The sequence below is a fragment of the Populus nigra genome, chromosome 19, assembly GCF_951802175.1.
Source record: "Populus nigra chromosome 19, ddPopNigr1.1, whole genome shotgun sequence".
Taxonomy (NCBI): Eukaryota; Viridiplantae; Streptophyta; class Magnoliopsida; order Malpighiales; family Salicaceae; genus Populus; species Populus nigra.
In genome coordinates this window covers 6,189,872-6,211,528 of record NC_084870.1, presented here as the reverse complement: position 1 = coordinate 6,211,528, position 21,657 = coordinate 6,189,872, and the positions used below count along the sequence as shown (strand labels likewise).

Here is a 21,657-nt window from a genome sequence, read left to right as displayed (position 1 = left end):
CACTCTTAACCATCATTGTCATTATTTTCATCCACCTCAAAACCAACATTACACATATTAGTTGCACTCATGATTTCTTTCCTAGCAATTGTACCACAATCAAGTTACTATATTAGTCCCATGAACACCATCACCGTCATCAAGGAGAAAAATACTTAGTTCTAAGAAGCCTACTATTATTAGATTTACTAGAATAGCATTTGGACATGCAAAAGTGAAGAGGTCTGCAATTAGGGTTTGCATCAATGTACAGTTGAATATCTACTTCTCTTTGAACCTATTTGTCTCTAAAGATACATACGCGTTTCTTCTAAAGATACTAATATTGATGTTTGGTTATAGATTAAAAGTAATATATAAATTATAGGCCCCATTATTTATTTAAGGCAGGACCTCGAGTATGAAAAAGTAATTTTTTACTGTTTTTTGCAAGTTCAACCACATGTTGAATTTTTTTATATGGTTGATAGATATATGGTTGATAGAGTGAATTAAACTCTGCACTATTCACTTTTGTGGAGTGAACAATGCAAAGTAAGGTGTTGCTGACATTGGTAATGAATAATTTTTCTTTTTTTTTAATTTCTTAAATATTTTTATTAACCATGTTATTTAAGAAAAAAAAACTTCTCGGAAATTGAGGCGGTGATCATGGATAAATTATATACTGCATTATTGGGTTATGATTGTTTGTAAAAGGTTTTTCATTTTTTAAAAAAATCTATGAAATATAAAGTTAAAAAAAACATGTTTATTAATTGGGAATGGAAATTATTTTTTCAAATCTTAATTTTTTTTAAAAAAATTCAAGAGCACTAAAATAGTTTTTTCTAAAAAATTCTTTGCTATAAAAATAAAATTCGTGTTTGGAAGTCCTGTATTTTTCATTTCATTTTATTTATTTATTTAATAAATATGTTTAATATATATATATATTAGTTATTTTATAACCCTAATTTAAAAAATATTTTTTTATATTCCGACATGGATTGCCTGCCTATTGCCAAACTTTTGACGATATTCAAGATTTTATCACTGGCACCTCTTGCATTGTCGGCATTATTAGTTGCTCTGCAAAATCGGTGGTGTTTTTTTAGTATAATTACCAACCTGTCCATAAACAGATGAAGAATGTTGGGAGGTTGGATTTTTTATAATGTAGTGAATTACCGAAAGCTAATTCACCCTCGAATAACACTGTTCATTGTAAGAGAAATTAAAATAATATAATGATGATTTTTCCGTTCCTTTAAATTGTGGGGGGCAGTGTAGTTTTTTCACAAGATTTATTAATTATTATTAAATTAATTTAAAATAACTTAGTATTTTCTTATTTCCAAAGCACAAAAACAACAAAAATAAATAAATTTAAACTCTATTAAGAAGTTTTTTATATTTTTCAACCTGCTTTTTTTTAGTTATACTCATGTTATTAAGGAGTAATTTGATATTTTAATAAATATAAATTATAATTAAAAATTACAAAAATAACTAATATGTGCAATATATACGTCAGCCCGTGAGAGATATCCCTAGTCTTTTGGCTGCTTGTGATGGATTTTGCATAAAATGTGGGGAGTTTGGTGTCTAATTATAAAATTTTTGGATAGTCTTCGTAATTTTAAGCGGTTAGTGTAATTTATTCTTTTTATTTCTTGAAAGCCAACCATTAAAGCCAGCCATTGGCTGCTTCTTTTTAAGAGTGTGTTTGGTATTACGATAACTTTTGTGATTTGAAAAAAATTGTTTTATAAAAAGTACTTTTAATTGATGTTAGTTTGAGAAAATAGGTGTTTGGTTAAAACTGCGGTTGAAATTGAGATTGAAAAAAAAATAGTTTAATGTGTTTGGTTAAAAATATTTTTGAAATTGAAGTTATAAAATAATTTTAAAAAATATATATTAATATTGATAATTTTTAATTTAAATATTGTAGATTTAACTATTACTACTATATCATGAAATGAATAATACTTTATATAAAATATTTTTTATTATTCCATTAAATTTTTTAAGAGCGCAACAACATAGGTAAAATATAATCAGAAATAAAATTGGAATTGCGATTAACTTCTGCAAGTATTACATCATCAAGTGATCTCCATCTAATTTATGTGGTGTCATTGAATAATGTTTAACACTATTTTTTCAAATAAAACACAATTAAAAATAAAAAATATTTTTTTTATTTTGTAAGATCAGACCCGGTTCAATGTATTTTTAGCGTTGAACCGGATCGGTCCGGCCGGAACAGTGAAGCATGCTCCACTTTCTAAGGAAAAAACCCATGAACAGTGAAGCATGCTCCACTGTTCATAAGTTTTCGAGCTCAGGAAGCAGCAAATTGCTGCTTCTTGCAAACTTGTGGACGTAACACAATTAATGGTAGGCCCCATCAATAAAAATCTATTATAATAAACATTACCAAACATATGAATTATAATAAACATTACCAAATAGATGAGTTACTCTGATTACTTCAAACACAGAAACAACCACATAACCAAACACCCACTAAAGATATAAACGAAAGCATCGAATGGAGAGTTTGTAGAGTCCCATCTTCATGAAATCGGCTTCTCTTACGTTCAATGATGTAATGGATTACGTCTCTTTGATAATCAACATGGAAAGCAAATAAGGTTGATTTTTAGCACACATGAAAAAAGTTGACAGGAAAACGAGTGATGAGTAACTCTCGTTCAACTATATTTTAACTCAATATAAATATTTAAAATAAAATTTTATTAATAAACATTAAAAAATAAACATTTTGAATAAATTATGGTTAATCTAAATTAACTTGTCACTCTACATATCAAGTCATGAGATTATATTAATTCCTATAAAAAAAATCAAAACAATTTACAAAACTTAATTTTCAATAAACTCAATGTTGAATGATAAATCTGGAAAAAATCAATTAAAAATGACCCAAAAAATAATTCGAGTCAACTCAAGTTAACATGTCAAATCTTAATTAAAGCATGAAATTAAAAAGAGAAAAAAAAACTAATTAGAAAAAAGAAGGAAATCAAGTCGATTGAGTTAACCTGCGATTTAGGTCATGAATTCAGGATAATCTCATTGAAAAAAATAAAAAATATATAAATTTTAATTTTTAGTAAATCTAACACTAAATGATAAAATTAAAAATTAAAAAAAATATTTAGTGAGTGAATAATGTTACACGAGGAGAGTTATAATAAAAACAACTCCTCCTTTAGTTTTTTTTTTAATTTATAATGTTAGTCAAATTCTAGGCTTTTTTCTTTAAAAGATGGCTAGAATTTAGAGTTGAATGGCGAGGCGTCTTTTCATTTTGTGATAATCTTTAAGCCTTTTCCTTGTTAAAAAAAAAAAAAAGGCATACGTCACTTTCTTTAATTTATTTTTGATAAACTTAAATTTAATATGTTTAAAAATTCCAAAAGTTTAAGATTCATAGTCTTAAATAGGAGTGTTCAAAAAAACCGACCAAATGATTAAACTGAAAAAATAAAAAAAAAATAACCGAAAAAATCAAATCAATTGAAAAAACCGATTAAAAAATAAAAAAATTACCCGGTCCAGCTCGGTTCCAGTTTAAAAAAGCTTAAATTGATTAACCGGAAACCAAACCGGTTTAAAAAAAGATATAAAAAGAATCATCCCTAACCCTAAATCACTTTCTCCCTTTCCAGCCTTCCCTTCCCCTTCCCCTTCCCCTTCGGCCCTTCCCCTTTTCTCCTTCCCGGCCTTCTTTTTCCCCTTCAGCCCTTACCCTTTCCCCATTCCCCTTCTCCTTCTCGGCCTTATGCGGAAGACTTTAATTGCTGGTTACTTTTTCTGGTTGCTTTTCTTGAATTTCTAACTTTCTAAATGGTTGTTGTGATTAATAGCTCAGATTGATATTTGACGTCAATTTTTTCTTTGATTTAGCTCAGTGATGAAGATTAGCTTATCTAAATACCACGGTCCGGTTTGTCTAATTTTTTATGCTAAAAAATTGACTAGGAACAAACAAAACTGGTTCGGTTTGAACCGATTCTCGGTTCAGTCTGGGTTATGTTAATAAGAAATACTATTTTCCAGTTTGGTTGAATTTTTAAGTTAAAATCAGACCAAACAGGACCATGAACACCCCTAGTCTCAAATAACAGATATCTAGGCAAAACCACTCATGGACTCAAACTTGAGGAAGAACTTAACTTTATATGGGCTTAATAAGAAGAATAGTAGGGAAAGAGCTCATCCCCTGTGGACTCAACTAAATTTTAGATCTTTCTCTCTCTACATTCATGGGTATATAAAAAATCTCTCAACGGATTTACTATATTTTCATCGTATTAATAATTGCGTGAAAGATATTTATCCTTCATTAATGTATATGTAAGGGATGTTTTTCCTCATTAATATTTATACATGAGATATTTATCTTTCATTAAAATTATTAGGGCAAGATTACTTTTTAACATTTTCTCTCCATAAAAGAATAAGACTCATGAGTTATAAATACCTCATAAATCTTTCAACTTTCAAGTTCACAATCTTTATTATTCACTGCAAACATATTGAGTATATATCTTTAAAATATTATTACATTTTTTTTAAAAAAATATACTTATTTAAGCATCTAATACTCAAATCTATTAAATGAGACATTTTGTAGGCAATTGTCACTAGTTGCTTTAGTCTACTAGACACCGATTATTGATTATCAGTTATCTTGGCCACAAAGAATGAATTGAATTATTATAATTAAGAAATTACTGTATTATCTAATATATAAGTCTTAATTGGATTTGCTGGGAGATAATCAATTTTTTTTTAATCTAAGGCGTCATTGAAGGCAACATTGATGAGGCAATTGTTAAATTATCTCAACTCCCTATTTTCTTCCCGTCGTAGAGAGCGGTGTGCTCCTGTTTGTATTGCCTAGTTGGAGGCACCATCGATGGCGAAACTTTTAAGCCAACTCAACCAGCTATTTCCTTTCAGTCATAAAGCGATAAATCCCACAATCATCTCGTAACGAATTTCACATAATTTACTCAATGAGACTAATTGTGAGCTAGATTTATGCGATCTTTCTTACAGGTAAGAGGAACAGAAAACTCGATGTTTTTAATGTGAAACTGTATAATATTAAAGATAGGAAATGTTTCTGCCATACATCTGGGCTTTTATTGAGGGGGTTTTAGTTATTAGATTTCAGGCATGGCATCTCCTATATATTCTTCATCTCAAACAAGAGGAGGAACGACGTAACCTGAAAAACGAAAGAGAATAAAAAACAAGCATCAATCTTAACCTTGGAATATTGGCATTGCAAGAAACTTAACTCTGAAAAACAAGAAAGAAAAGTAATGGGAGAATTGTACTGTATATTTAAACTGTTTAGTCTTGACAAATAATAGTAGACTTACTTCCACATTGCGTTCCAGCTCGGACCGTAACTCCACAAGTTCGAGCAACATAGACAACTTTCTCCATGCTAATCATCGCTTCCACTTGTGGTGTCACAAATCGGCAAACACAATCGACGTTCAAAGTCTTGACCACTTGACAACACCCCAGAGAGGGAGGTGTTTTCGGCCCTGTTTTATGAACGAATTGAGAGCACTGGGCTTCAATGTCAACAATGCTACCTCCACACTGGGCTGAGACCTTGTGGTCACCCAAAAATCGGGCTCCAACAGCCAGCAACCATGCCAATACAATGAATTTGAATGTATATTCATATGAATAGTGCAATTTTTTTGGTCATTGGACTTTAATTTGAGGTTTCATCCTCCAATGTTACAATACAATGATTTCTTTTGCTCATGTTTCTTTAATTTGCACTATCTCGGGTGTATTGAGTTCTGAGGGATGTTCGGAGAAGAATTTGGTTTTGAGTTTGTGTAGTCAAAATTTAATTGTCTTGGTAAATAAAATGACAGGGATTATATTTGATAAAAAAACAGAAACATATGTTTCCTTTGGATTTTGATGCGGAAATCTCCAATTTGATCTCTAAAATTTTAAATTTTCTATTACCTGGTTCTAGTTTTGAAGATTCAAGTTTCAAAAACAAACTTTATTTTCTTGGCTTTTTCAATCCTTGTTTATCAAGAGAGGATAAATATACTAAAAAAAAATAAAATTATAAATTTATTCCCGTACAAATTGTTATAAACAATTATATCACGATGAAATACCACCTTACTTCCAATATCCAATCCAAAAGTTTTATGACTCAGGAGTAATTTTATCATCACGCCTATTATAATGAATAATTTTTTTCATGTCTTGCTCGACAATAAATTCCCCTTCCCTATAGATTTTTGTTAACTATAATTTATTGGTCATAGGCCAAATCTAGAATTATTCTCAAATCTCAATATTTTGGTTTGGAACAAGTGTTTGTTTTTGAGGTATGTTAAGGTGAGTTTTAAATGCAGGGAGAGCTACTTTGAATTATGAATAGTGCAGAGGAAGAAAAACAACCGAGAGCTACTTGGAATTTAATTATGTTTTAAACACAAAACTCAGTGGCTCCATCAGGAATAAATTGGGTTCTGAATGTTACCAAATAATTGTTTGGCTGTAGTTGCTTCAAACGCATAAACAACCACGTAAATAAACAGATTTACAAACACAGATACTGTGGATTTAATTATTCATATGAATTGTGTGTTTTTTTAATTTGGCCATTAAACTCTAATTTGATACTTCATCCTCTTCAAAGTAGCACTAATTATTGTTCACACAAACACAATTACCATGGATTTAAATGTATATTCATATGAATATTGCAATTTTTTTTGATAATTGAACTTTAATTTGAGGTTTCACCCTCCAATGTTACAATATAATGGTTTCTTTTGCTCGTGTTTTTTTAATTTGCACTATCTCTAGTGTATTGAGCCCTGAGGGATGTTCAAAGAAGAATTTGATTTTGATTTTGTGTGGTGAATTGTTAATTGTTTTTTTTCAAATAAAATAACGAGAATTATATTTGACCAAGAACAAAAACTTATGTTTTGTTTGGATTTTGATATAAAAATCTTCAATTTGATTTAGATTTTCTATCACGTGGTTCTAGTCTTGGAGATTTAAATTTTGATATTAAACTTTATTTTCTTCTTTTTTTTAATCCTTGTCTATCAAGAGAGAATAAATATACCAAAAATAAATTTACAAACTTATCCCTATATAAATTATTATAGACAATTATATCATAATGAAAAACTACCTTACCTCTATTATATAGTTTAAAAGTTTTATGACTCAAGGATAATTTTATCATCATGCCTATTACAATGAATAAATTTTTTTCATGTCTTCCTCGATAATAAATTCCCTTTCTCTTTAGATTTTTGTTAACTATAATTTATTGGTCATAGGCCAAATCTAGAATTATTCTCAAATCTCAATGCTTTAGTTTGGAACAAGCGTTTATTTTTTTAGGTACGATAAGGTGAGTTTGAGTATTTTTAGATATAATCATGATTTTTGTTTTTTTATAGATATTATTAAAAATACTTTAAAAACAAACATATTTTTAAACACGTGCGCGCGTGTTATATTCCATGAAAGGGAGATCTTTCATGTATACAATTATTATGATAAATCTCATTGTGAACGAATGAATATTTTGAATTTGAAATTCCCTTTCGGACAAACTTGGAGGTAAAAAACCCAAAACAAAAACAAAAAAAGTAATGGGCTATATTGAAAATGCCCAAAAGCACCAAGACTCCAAGAGGAAACGCAGAAGGCCCAAAACGGTGTACATAGACTCGTTTAGGGTTGGTTCATCGACCCAGACCATTAAACCCTGCAATCCCCTCCTGTCGTTCAAAAACTCCTTTCCTCCTCTCCGAAAAGAAAATAAGCTTTTAGTTCAGGAGAGGTAAAGAAAGCGAAAAAATGAGCAGCTGGAGAAGTCTCCTTCTTCGAATCGGCGACAACTGCCCCGACTATGGCACCAGCTCCGACGTCAAAGAACACATTGTCAGTACTAAAACACTCATTCTAATTTTTCGATTTATTGAAAAAACCCTAGGTTTCCAAGAATTTTTTTTAAAACCATTCTTTCTCTTCATGATTTTTTAACCTTGCAGGAAACTTGCTTTGGTGTTATTCGGCGAGAGTTGGAGCACTCTTCTAACGATATTTTATCTGTAAAGTTCAATTCCTTTTTTTTTTCCTTTTGATTCTACTACAAATTAGCTTATGTTTTTTTTTTGTTTGATTTTGAACAAGGAAACGCTGATTAATAAGATTGTTTTGCTTTCATGCGCATGCTGTTTTATTTACTGTGATTTCTTTCCAAATGACAGTTCCTTCTCCAGTGTGCTGAACAGTTGCCTCACAAGATTCCTTTATATGGAACTTTGGTATTGTACTCTATCATGTTCTCGTTTAATTTACTTGGATGTAAGAATATTTCATGTTTGTCAAATCGTGGCATGTATTCTTGATTATCTAGAAAAGGGGCTGTGTTTTTTTTTTTGGTCTCGTTTTTTTTTTCAAAAATGCATTAAGACTAGTGTCTATCACCTTCCTGTGGTATATTCCTTTTGTAGTTTCTGGAGTCTGCTTTTTATGGACACGGGCTCTATTAGCTAGTCTTATGCTGGGACTAGATGAATGGAACCCCTCCATGAAAATTATCAGACAGATATGGTTCTAAAGACCGCTAGTAACCCCCTGGTAAGTTACTCTTCCAGGTGAGGCGGGTCGCTCATCCTTCATCTCTCAATCCGAGGAGGGCAAACTCTTTTTCTATTTGCCTTATATTGAGTTAGGTTAGCGTGCCAAGGATGTAACCTGCAAGTGTCATGATGATCATGGTGATTTTTAATGGGCTACCTAGCAAGTTAGAAGAATTAAGTGTGGACCTTGTTAGCTACAAAGTACTGAAGAAAGGAATTTGAATAGAAAAGTGAGGACCTCATGGTTGCCAAATCCATTCGATTTTATGAAAGATTACCCCATTGCCTTTTCTACCACGAAGTCTATTCATAGTTAGAACATTTACAGATCTATTTCGGCTCCTATAAGCTCGGTGGCATGTCCTATATTTTCCTCATTAATCTAACATGATATAAAATAAAAAAATGATAAGAAAAGACTACAAAACTCCCACTTTAACAGGGCATACACTTTGAGGGAATAAAACTTATCATCCTTGTATCACGATGATATTTTAGTACATTATGATTATGTTTAGCATGATACTGATGAGCTTATTACAACCGACCAAAAGTAGACGAAGAAGAACATCAGTACTGAAGAAGATTACTGAGTCTTTTTCAATGCTAAGTTCTTTTTCTTCCTGGTGGTAGAGATGCCTCTCTGGTCATTAAACACCCAAATAAATCTCAAAAACATGCACAACATGCAATGTTACCTGCATAGAATACCAATCATCTCATCGTTCTCTGTTTTGCATATTTCCTTTTGATTTTGACTGGTTTTGTGCTTTGTTGAATTGGATACCCTTGTCGTTTACATGCTTCTTAAGATGAAGCTTTACCGCAAATACAGTGAATGACCTGCTTATTCTCTTGGTTCTCTCTCTCTCTCTCCTCCTCACACACATACAAACACACACAGGTTGGCCTATTGAACTTGGAGAATGAGGACTTCGTGAAGCAAATGGTGGAGGCAACTCAAGCTAATTTTCAGGTGAGCATACCTGGCCTGAATAGGCTGTGATTATACCAGTTCAGTTTGAAATGCCCCTGGTAGCCTGATGAGATCTAAATGCTTATATATTCTTTAGGGTTCATACATGCCTATCATCGTGCATATTGTAATTGTGCCTGTAAAAGTCATCACGTGTAGTGCTTTCTTCAAATAAAAGCTTCAATTGTCAGATATTTTTGTAAAAAATTATGAAGAGGGCCTTTATCTGGTGTCGCTGCTTATTAGCACTAATTTAATGGGTTATGTCCATGTGTATGAGAGGTGAGGAGAGACTCAAGTGTGGGATTTATAGCAAAACCTTGTTGATGCATCAATTATGTTGCAAGAGGCTATGTTGGAATCATAAAAGCTATGCTGCATCATATTTTGTTCTTGTTTAATTCTATCCTGCACTGTTCTCACTGATGTGCTATTCTTGTAAATGACCTTTCTTCTCTCCATGTCTGTGAACGTTTCAGGATGCCCTAGATTTTGGAAACTGTGACATGATTCGCATTTTGATGCGCTTTCTTACTGTTATGGTACGCCGAAATAACTTTTCCTATTCAATCATTCAATGCACATGTATAGGTGATTGCTTTTGCAAAGAAGATCAGGAGTGTTCATAATGTTTTGCTAGGGTTCATTTAAATCAAGCAGTCAGAGAATTTCTTCTCTGCCTTTCAGGTTATTGGTAACACTGGGTGATAGAAAATAATTAGGCTGTGAAGTAGATTTAGCTAAATGTGTTATGGCGTTCATGGCATCTCGTGTTTTTATTTTCTTTTTCAAGTCTGATTAGAAACTTGGCAAAATGATTGTATTCTTTGTTGTAGATGTGCAGTAAAGTTCTCCAACCTTCTTCTCTGGTAGTTGTCTTTGAAACACTCTTATCATCTGCTGCCACAACATTGGATGAAGAGAAAGGAAATCCTTCCTGGCAAGCCCGTGGGGACTTTTATGTAAGCTGCATTTTATCCTGTCTTCCATGGGGAGGATCAGAGCTCGTTGAGGTAATGCATCTCTTGGTTACATCGTTGGTGGTTAGCTTAGGCATCTCTCATGCCATAAAGTCTATTTCATCAAGCATGTGTCAAGTAGATTTCACATTCCATCATCTTAAGTTCTCATAAAAAGTACTTGAATCCATAACTATTTATTTGCGTTGAAATGAATATAAAGGGCTCATTGGAAGATGCTTAATTGTTGTTGTATTCAAAACTAATATGGTTATTGGGATCCTTACTCAATTAACTCAAGTTATAAATTCTATTTTGTCATGCATCTTTGTTAATTTGATTTGTGTCAAATTAAGTTCTCAGACCAAGTACTTGTATTCAAGGTCATCATATATTTTTGTCAAAATGAATATCAGGCACTGCTCGAAAGATGCTGACTTCTTGGTGTATTGGAAACTATTATGGTTGTTGGGATCCTTACACAGAATGTACACAAGTTAGAAATGTCAGACTGTTATTTTATGTTAGGTTAACTATGAAATAAAAATGCAAAGTTTTGAATGCAAGCATTTGATTCATCAAGCTGTATTTAACTGTAGCATATCATGTGGAAGATGTTTGTGCATGTGGTAATGAATGCATGAAACTTTCATATGTTTTTATCCAGACTTATGATTCTTAGATAAATCGTTAATTAGACTTATGTTTGTTGAATCTGAATCATGTAAGCCAGTATTATATAAAAGTTCTAAGAAAATTTGGTCTTTAGAATACCAAAGTGACCTTTTTTGTTCAGCAGGGACTTGTTGACATGTCTTTGGTACCTCTTTTCTTCTTCTTAATCTAAGTTCTATTTCTTTTAAAGTTACAAAGAAAATGAATTTCCCTTTACTCTGTTGTAATCTTTTTTTTTCCTGCCTTATTTTGCATATACTCATCCAGTCTTGGGTTAAGGAAACTCAATATTATATGTGATACCTGCCTCTCCCTCCCCATTGCTAACAACCACATCTCTGTGCAGCAAGTTCCTGAGGAGATTGAGAGCGTCATGGTTGGTATAGAAGCTTATTTGAGCATTAGAAGGCATAATTCTGATACCGGATTGTCTTTTTTTGAGGATGATGATGAATCTGGGAGGGGTGTTGTTGAGAAGGTATCATTCTCTTTTGTAGTTACTTTATGCTGTTATCACATATATGCAAAAGTACAAACAGGTGCATCTTAACCAATCAGAAATAATAAATGAATTTATGGAAAAGTTTGGCTCCTTTCTAGAGATCCTGTTTTTATTGAAACTATGAATTAAAGTTTATGTTCCACAATGTATTAATGCAATATCTTTTTAATTTTCTGAGTTGTGCTTGTTTCTTTTCTATCTCAACATTCATTCTGTATGTTTTGTTCAGGATTTCTTGGAAGATTTATGGGGTCGGATTCAAGTACTATCTAGCAATGGATGGAAAGTAGACAGTGGTAAGCTCCCAGTATTATTTGTATCTATTTCTCATCTCAATACTTTTCTTGCAATTTGTCTTTTTTGATATCATCAACTGTATTATCTATTTCATTGTGGTAGTAAGGATATAGTTGTCCTCAGGTTATTGTTGGTCAGATCAAGATAATGGTGAATATTTAACACTGTAAAGGATAATAAGGAAAATATGAATTCCTTGGAAGACAAATTTAGAGAACATTGAACAATCTTAGTGTAATAAAATTATATTAGTGTTTACCTTTATCTAGAAAACATTGAACAATCATGTTCTTTTTTATTGGAACCAGGGGAGGGGAGGTTGAGGTTGCATTCTACTCATTTGCTATGCCATGAGGAATATGTGAAAAAAGGGTGCTTCATAACTCCTGAGAATTGCAGAAAAAATCCATGAGGATGAAATTAGCTTACCCAATCCTTACAAATTTTGCTTATAAATGAGAATTTTTTATTCATACCAAATTTACTTGTGGACAGAACCTTATTCACAACGAGTAACTATTGGGTTCATGTTCTCACACAAATTAATGTATGCAGTGTTCCCATCTGATTACCCTCTTTGAAATCTTGATAACATTTAAATGCTGTATTTCATTTATGATTATTATCTTCTTGATGTAGTGTGAAATTTTGAGACTTTATTATTCTGTTATTTTCTTGCATTTAACACAATTTTTTGAATTCTGTAGTCATAGGGTATCAATACTTTCCCTTATTTTTCTTCCTCACTTATAATTCTGTGTTTGATTTATGGCACATTACACTTTCTAGTACCCAGACCTCATCTCTCGTTTGAAGCTCAGCTGGTTGCTGGGAAGTCTCATGAGTTCGGGCCCATCAACACTCCTGAGCAACCTGAGCCACTTTCAGAAGTCTCTGGGGTACTTTATGGTAAACAGAAGCATGATGCAGAGTTAAAGTATCCTCAAAGGATACGCAGGCTTAATATATTTCCTGCGAGTAAAATTGAGGTACCTTACTTTTCATATTGTGGATGCTCATACATGTTAGGATGCATATAGAAGCATATATCAAACAGCAGGAAGGAGATAGCTGTCATGATTTTTTCATAACTCAGTGATTTCTTTTGAAACATAAGAAGGTCATTTGTAGACATTCAATTATACAGATGACCATCCAATGGTAATTGAACGTGTCCCTCTAGCACCACATCTCTTCTTTATGTTGGTACCTCACTTTGCACATGATCTTTTCCCTCAAACCTGTCTTTGGACATTGTAGTGGAAGGAAACAGTATGAGTTTCTTTTTTAACCTGTCTATATTTCACGTGAGTTTGGTATGCTGAGGTTTCCCATTATAGCATAAAAAAATGACAATGGGACTGCAAGTATTGAAACCAGAATATTGTAATCTACTTTTGGAAATCGGATGGCTTTTTTGTTCCTCTCTGTAACTGAAGAGAGTGAACTGTTTGTTTAGTGTTGGAACTTGTTTTTTCTTTCTTTTTTTACTTTGTAATATGTTTGCTGCTTCACAGCTACAGTGTGTACTATGCCAAAGTGTTTGACTGATGCTATTTCAACAGAAAAAAGCACTTGAAATTAGATTTTTCATTTTGTGCTACATTTAGTTTTCCTTGTTTTAGTAATTTTTTTTTAAACTGCATTTTCACATTCATTTCCTTCTTTATTTGAATAACAGGATATGCAACCCATAGATCGCTTCATTGTGGAAGAGTACTTGCTGGATGTACTTTTGTTCCTCAATGGATGGTTTGTATAATACCATCCACCCATCCTTCTACATTATTTATAGCTCACTGTTTTAAACTTTTCGTTAATATTATAATGAGTAGGCTGCTGTTCCTGGATCTATTGGATTCATTTGAATATCTATACAAAATAAAAGGTGTAATAAAATATGGCTAATCCAATGACTAATTCTTTCAACTTGTGGAGATTGATATCATCTGATTTTTGATGTTACGTAGATGAGTTCATATGTAGCATGAAAGTCTCTAACCAGCTATGTGCTAGCCCATCACCATGCCATGGATGTTTCATGTTTGTATATGGAATTTTGTTGCTGCAGAATTTTTTTCTGGTCTCTTATCCTTGATTGCTAGCGTACATCCTTGGTGCATCATGTGCCTATATGAAGTCATAAAGTAATTAATTCATTTTCCAGGGGTAAAATTGGGTCTGGGGTTCTCCCTTAACCATTTTTTCAGGACATGGGCATCTGTCTTTTTTTTTTCATTTGTGCTGGTGTTGATCAGCTTGATGTCATCTTCATGTTCCTTACTCCTTATCTCTTGTATTTGGACTAGTCTCAGATTTTTTATTTGAATCTCTTGTATGTTCGGTGTTAGTTATTTTTTTTTCTTGGTTCTTGCAAAGCTAGTCGAAAGGAATGTGCTTCGTTCATGGTTGGCCTGCCTGTACCATTTCGTTACGACTATCTCATGGCAGAGACAATTTTCTCACAGGTAAGATAATTCTGGTTTGTGTTTTTGATGAAGTTCATTGACAATTTTATGCTATATCTTCTTTTATCTCCTTTTCGTCACATGGAAATCCCAACGATCTTGTCACAAGTCCTGTGCGTGTAATGAAACTGTGAAGCACCTGTGTTTGCAGATCAGTTACTGTACTGTCTAGTTGGTAATGCTAATTGTTAAGAATATGAAGTCCCAGAAATCTAGAAATGGTTTTCTGATCCTCAAAGCCCTCTTTAGTCATCAATGCCAAAGTAGCTGAGTGCCACAGGGTGAATTCACCAGTTTAGATGTTCACTTCCCAATCTTACCTTTCCTTCTTTTAGTTGTCCACTGCATGCTTTATATCATTTCCCTAATTTGAAACCAACTAAAATAATTTCCACAAAATCCAAACATCTAAATCTACCCAACTTGGCCATCCAATTAATTTGACTATATTAGATTCTGTTATTTGGAAATAAGTTGAAATGAAATATAAGAAGTGCTATTATCATGATGTACTTTTCTGAATTTGAAACACTGGATGCTTCTCCTGCTTTAAATTTTTTTATAAAGATTCTCTCTTTTGGAATGAGGGGAAACAATGGTTCTGATGTTTAACTGTGGGGTCTTATAATGTTGTGCAGTCAAATTTACTTTTACCAATGGCTAATTAATACAACATGAACCTTTGTGTTTGTTATCATCGATTTTGTTTGGTAAATTCTCTCATGAAACACCATCTCTATATTGTTCTTACAGTTACTTTTGCTACCATTACCACCTTTCAAGCCAATATATTACACACTTGTGATAATGGACCTTTGTAAGGTAAGGCAGTTTCTATTAAGTTCCACTTTTTTCTTCATTTGCATTTGAATGCAACGTTGATTCTATGAGAAAGCTCTCTAGACAGTAAAATTTTATTTCATTCTTCATTCTTTCTGACAATGAATTATGCTTGTTAGGCTCTTCCTGGAGCCTTCCCTGGAGTTGTCGCTGGTGCAGTTCGTGCACTTTTTGAGAAAATAGCTGATTTAGATACGGAGTGTCAGACAAGGCTCATCCTTTGGTTTTCACACCATCTGTAAGTCTACTCTTTGAAAAGTTAGCGAAAGAGAGTTAGGTATTCTTGCACTCTCTATTGGAGGGCGGGGAGGGTGGAAGGGAAATATTGGTTTCAAATGAAAGCCAGCTTTTGATTCTTTATTGGATTTGCATTGTATCATTATATAAGTTAATGCTTACTAAGAGGGAGACCTTGGTTATAGAAAGTCTCAAATAGTAATTTGTAGCTATTTTGACATGACTAAGATTTTGATATTTCAATCACGTTTTGGATATCTTGCAAGGACAATGTAGTGAAAGTTTCAGTTGATTGTTATTAGGGTTAAGCTGGTAGGATTTAGAGAATTAGGACATAAAAATTGAACACAGATTTGAATAGTATATGAAGTAAAAGAAAAACATGGCAGGGATTATTTTCAGCTAAAACTTACCCATCACACTTTAGGGGTTAAGGAGTCATTCCTTGATAATAGCATCACACTTTCAAGAAACCAAACCAACTGGCTGCACTTTTATTCCTAAATTCTGCAACATAAAGTCTAGAAACATATTTATTGGCTTGGAATATTCTTAATCTGAATTAGACTTGGACTCCTAAATAAGAAACATAAATACCAGGAAAGGGAAACCTAAATAACAAATCTAAACCTTTTCCATTTGGAAGATGCTTTATATATTTCCATATAGCTAGAAAATTCTCCTTTGCAGGAAATGCACTGAAATTACATATCTTCCCTTGCTTAAATATATAGTTGAATCCCCTAGATGCATCTGGAAATGGCTTGCATCATAGATAAATTCTGCCATGCCAGTTGGATTTTTCTCGGTCTGAGTGTGTTTTATGATGGTTTCCTGACTTCACAGGTCAAACTTTCAATTCATCTGGCCATGGGAAGAGTGGGCTTTTGTTTTAGACCTACCTAAGTGGGCCCCACAGCGTGTGTTTGTTCAAGAGGTCTTGGAAAGAGAAGTCCGTCTGTCATACTGGGACAAAGTTAAGCAGGTATTAGGCTATTCTCAAGACTGTTATTTCTTTCACCACAAGTTTCCCAAAGGTCTTTGTATTTCACTCTAAAGGTTAAAATTTGGACAATAGGTGCATGCCATGGTTGAGACTATAGCACAAGACTGTGTACTGTCAATTTCTTACTACTTTAAAATTACCTGTTCCAGTGGCATCTTTTGTATAGACTATAGCATCTATAATTTTCAACCAGCTAGAAGCTGTCACCTCTGCAATGTTTGCGCATCATGATGTGCTCCTACCCTTACCTTAAACTTTTGACAGGGTTTCATTTTTCTTATGTCCTGAGTAAGAAATTAACATTTAGAAAGCAATTATGCTGTTACACTTTCTTTTGGCTTATCAGACATACTGTTGAAAAGCCAACAGATGTTCTGGATAAAAAGCTTGGTTCGTTACAGATGTCATCAGTTTTTTCCCCTTCAAATCATGTTCTTCATGTGGGTGAAATGGAAAACCTACAATAAATGGTACAAAGTTAAATCTCTCGCGCTCACGTTCCCATGTTGCCTTTCTCATAGTTTTAATGGTTGAGATTTCTTCCTCTGGTTGGCATGATGCTACTGTTGATTAACACTTTTCCTTCATATTATCTGTCTGAATAGAGCATTGAGAATGCACCTGCTTTAGAAGAGTTGCTTCCACCAAAGGGTAGTCCAAACTTTATATACAGCATCGAAGATGGTAGAGAAAAAACTGAGCAGCATGCTCTGTCTGCAGAGCTCAACAACAAGGTGAAGGCAAGGCAAACTGCTCGAGAAATAATGTCATGGGTAGAAGAAAGTGTATTTCCTAATCATGGTTGGGACGTCGCCCTTAAAGTGGTTGTACATACCCTTCTTGATATCGGTTCTAAAAGTTTCACTCATTTGATCACTGTTTTGGAGAGATATGGCCAAGTATTTGCACGAATTTGTCCTGATCATGATAAGCAGGTCATGCTGATAGCTGAAGTTAGTTCATATTGGAAGAACAATGCTCAAATGACTGCCATAGCAATTGACAGAATGATGGGTTATCGACTAATTTCTAATTTGGCAATTGTGAGATGGGTATTTTCTCCAGCAAACATTGAGCAATTTCATACATCTGATCGTCCATGGGAGGTATGTTAACAGTTCTTTTTGCTGGTTTCTTTCTTTCTTGCTTTTTTTTTTTCCTGCTGAGATGCTCCATAATTTATGTTCTGTACCAACTTTGAGCCATTGTATCTTCCATGTGATGATTGATTTTAAGCTAAAAATTAGCAAGGGATGATCTTCCATTGAATCGTTAGAAAACTAGGTGTGCCAATTTGAAAACTGTAGAACTGAATTCTTCAGGCAAATGGAAAGTAAAGATGAAAGACTTATATCAGTGATTGTAAGATATACTTTCTGCTTGAAATATTAATGCATGAAGGAGGTACCAGAACTTGTCTTTATACCTTAAGCAAGGTTTCACCCTCTGGTATGAGGAAGAAGGAAGAGAGTTAAAGGAGTGGTAGAACACAAGGAAAAAGGTGAGCCCTTTTTATCTCAAACCTATTTGGTCGAGAGAAAGGAAGTTGAGGGGAAGTGAAAAGGGGAACTTTACTCATTGTCCTCCCTTCCATTGCCAACCATTTTGGGAAAGTTTTTGATGGTTTTCGAAGGAAAGATAATCTCTCCAAGTAAGCTCCCTTGTATGGAAAGGATGGAGGAGAAGTGATCTCCAAATACTCATGATGAAGCTTTCTTGACTTATAGGAGTGGATTTCTTATTGGAATGTATTGTTTTGATTATAAAAGATTCAAAACTAAAGGAGGGTATCGACAATATATATTTGCTGGGTTGATGTTAACTTCTATACTTATATTTCTTGCAGCTGTTGCAACAATCTCTTATCTTATAAGCAACATTTCAAGAGCTCTTGAAAGTTGAAGGCATCTGCATATTCATAAATCTGCAAACTGTCTTGCTATTCTTTTGAAGCTGTATGGCTGTTAATGTTTCCCTAGGGAAAGCCTGTATCTTATATTCAAAGTGAAAATTATTTATTGGCAATTTTTATTTGTCACTGAAAACTAGCTCTCGCTGCTTGTGTTCACATGTTTGTGTATTCGTTATTTTTATGATAGAATCACACTTGTTGTTCAGCTTTGTTATGTTTTCATTGATAAGCTTAATGGTGACCAAAACTCTGCTTCTTGTAGTCCTTTAGTAATTCTTTCATTTCCTTTAAGATCTTTTTATCTCTGAGGTTTCATGGTGGGAATTCAACAGACATATATAAGATTTCACCGCGCTTCATTATCATTTCCCTGCTATTTCCTTTTCTAAGTAGAACATTTTCCTCGCTTCTGGATTTGCTTTTTCTTGCTAGATATTTTTGGAACTGAGAAGATTTCATGTGTTTTTTTATTAACAATCTCTTTAGATTTTTCTCTTTTAATCCCCAATTGTTCATTCACAGGTTCTTAGAAATGCTATCAGCAAGACTTATAACCGTATATCTGATCTAAGAAATGAGATATCATCTCTTAAGAAGAGTGTTGTATCAGTTGAAGAAGCAGCGACAAAGGCAAAAACAGAGTTAGATGCTGCTGAGTCAAAGCTCTCTCTTGTGGATGGTGAGCCTGTTCTTGGTGATAACCCTGCGAGGTTGAAGCGCTTGAAAGCAAATGCTGAAAAGGCAAAAGAAGAAGAGGTGTCTGTGCATGAGTCTTTGGAGGCCAAGGAGGCTCTTCTTGCTCGTGCCCTTGATGAAAATGAGGTAATCAGCGTGAGATTAACTGTAATTTTCCTCTGTTTGGCTGCTTTTAATTCTTATTAGTTTTCTCATGTTGCATAAAATATCTGATTCATTTATGCCAAACTAGTTTGGTTTCCTGAACATGGCTTGTCACCTCGGAATGGAATCTTGGTTAAAGTTTTTGTGTGAAAAAAGAAAATATAGGAAGCTCTCTTATGCAACAATGATTTGCATGTGCAGGCATTGTTCCTCTCTTTGTACAAAAACTTCTCAAATGTGTTGATGGAACGTCTACCTGATCCATCTAGAGCTCGAACATTACGGGAATTAAAGTCAATTCAAGCAGATGAAATGACCGTTGATCTCGATGAATCATCAGTAATGGAAGTGGATAATGAGAGTGGGAGACCCAACAAAAGGTTACTTCCCCCTCTTGCCCTTTTTCTTCTCCTCCCTTATTCTTTTCTTTGTTTTTTTTTTCTCTGCATTTACTTTTCATTTCAAGAGCTATTTTGTTTCCCTCGACTCTGGCAGCCAGTCGAATGGAGGAAAGGAAAGCAACATCTATAATGTGGGAGAGAAAGAGCAATGGTGTTTATCAACTCTCGGCTATGTCAAGGCCTTTGCAAGACAGTATGCTTCTGAGGTAAATTTGGTGTAATGAGCTTCTATTCTTTTTCTGACATAGTTTTTTGGCATTTGTCTGAGTTTTATGTTCAGATACTCTCTTTCCCCTCTTTGATAGATCTTGTACAGCTGTTGCAGAACATTTTTACTGTAATGGGTGGGAAACAACTCAGAATTTAGCCATGCCCCTTTGGCTGCTAAGCAGCATACATTTTGTATTCAATTTGACAAACTCGTTGATGCTGGTCTTAGTTTTAGAGATCCTGTGCTCTTTTATATTTAAATTTGTTTACCCTGATGTAAGAAATCTAGCTCAGCAAAAGCTGTTCTTTTCGCTGAAATGGGTCCTCAACTGGAACGATTCGTCTTTTGTTCAGTCCTACTAAGAGAATGTCATGACAACTGATGCAGCAGCAGTCTGTGGTAGAGCACTGCCAAATGGTCTGCAGAGGAGCTTAAGGCTTATTTGCCTAAACTTATTTTAGAAATTGGCACTTGGTAGATCGTTAGATGGTAGCCAAGGCAGTCTCTACTTTCTTGTAGGCCCTGTTGAACAGAAAATTAACTGGCAATACTTGTAAGAAATGCAGATCAGTAACTCCATAAAATGAAAAGGAACACACACACACACCTACAGAGGGAACGTGATATGGACAAGCAATATAGCTGGATGTGGTCACAACATTATAGAAGTCGAACAGAGATATATCTTTTTTTTGCACTCTACACTTTACTTGATTCATTGATGTTCCATCCCTTCTGTTTCATCTGCACTTCCTGTTGTGAAGCATTGCCATAAACTATTTAACTTCTGAAAATTTGGATCTTCTTGGCAACAGAAGCCTGGGAACATTGATATCTATTGCTGATGTTACTTGCAGCATGTTTGATACCAGCGGAGTATTTCTACGAAACTTCTCTATCTCATACTATTTCATTGTTTGGGTGCACTAGCCACTGCTCTTTATGTGCATATTATGAATTCATGATGGCCATAACTGCCATTCATATTTTTTCAGTTTAAATGTATTGTTAAAGATGATAAAGAACGCAATGGATGTCTGTATCTGACGTCTATGCACTACTTTGTTTGCAGATATGGGCTCACATCGAGAAGCTAGATGCAGATGTATTCACAGAAAATGTGCATCCTCTTTTCAAGAAAGCAGTTTATTCTGGTTTAAGTCGGCCAATCAATGATGTGTCATCCGTCTAAAATTTATCTCAGAATTTTATCCTGCCATCCAAAATTGATTAGTGTAGATGACTAAGGCTATTGAAAGAAAATTGAGTTTAGCTTCAATATCCAGGGCAAACTAAGTTGTTTTAACTATGTTTTTTTTTCCCGGCGAGTCAGGTAGATTAGGGAGAAGCTAACCAAAGACGCATATCTGGGAACCTTGGTTATGAGTATTCTGTATAATAACTATGTAACATCTTTGATATTGTTTGTTTTCTTCCATGGTGTTTTTGGTACAGCTTTGACACGGTTGCATTGAGCTCGTTTATACGTTAAATGCTACCTCCACTGGTAACAGCCGTCTTGCTTTTGGTTTTGGTCATTAATCATCAGTTGAATCGGTAATTCATGATCTCATGTTTTCCTTTTTGCTTAGCAATCACAAGGCAGGTGTTAATTTTAGGCACGGTCATTGTTACTCTGTTGAAACGGT

The 21,657-nt window shown here is 33.8% G+C and overlaps 1 protein-coding gene across 1 annotated transcript; it reads left to right on the top strand.

Annotated features, from left to right (window-relative positions):
• The first annotated feature begins 7,795 nt into the window (after positions 1-7,795).
• On the top strand, positions 7,796-21,446 carry LOC133680151 (nuclear cap-binding protein subunit 1). Its single transcript, XM_062102969.1, has 19 exons — positions 7,796-7,980; positions 8,091-8,150; positions 8,310-8,366; positions 9,589-9,660; positions 10,140-10,202; positions 10,497-10,673; positions 11,641-11,772; positions 12,026-12,092; positions 12,883-13,082; positions 13,775-13,845; positions 14,477-14,561; positions 15,315-15,383; positions 15,521-15,639; positions 16,485-16,623; positions 17,250-17,750; positions 19,079-19,378; positions 19,598-19,776; positions 19,892-20,003; positions 21,081-21,446. The coding sequence occupies exons 1-19, from the start codon at positions 7,897-7,899 to the stop codon at positions 21,198-21,200; spliced, it is 2,607 nt and encodes an 868-aa protein (XP_061958953.1). The 5' UTR covers positions 7,796-7,896; the 3' UTR covers positions 21,201-21,446.
• Positions 21,447-21,657: the final 211 nt, after the last annotated feature.

What these genes read in the sequence shown, in the direction of transcription:
- LOC133680151 (XM_062102969.1), top strand. Translation starts at nt 7,897, where the DNA reads ATGAGCAGCTGGAGAAGTCTCCTTCTTCGAATCGGCGACAACTGCCCC. An exon ending in CTTTTGTTCCTCAATGGATG is followed by an intron (nt 13,846 to 14,476) that starts GTTTGTATAATA and finishes TTGCAAAGCTAG; the next exon opens with TCGAAAGGAATGTGCTTCGT. An exon ending in CTTTGGTTTTCACACCATCT is followed by an intron (nt 15,640 to 16,484) that starts GTAAGTCTACTC and finishes CTGACTTCACAG; the next exon opens with GTCAAACTTTCAATTCATCT.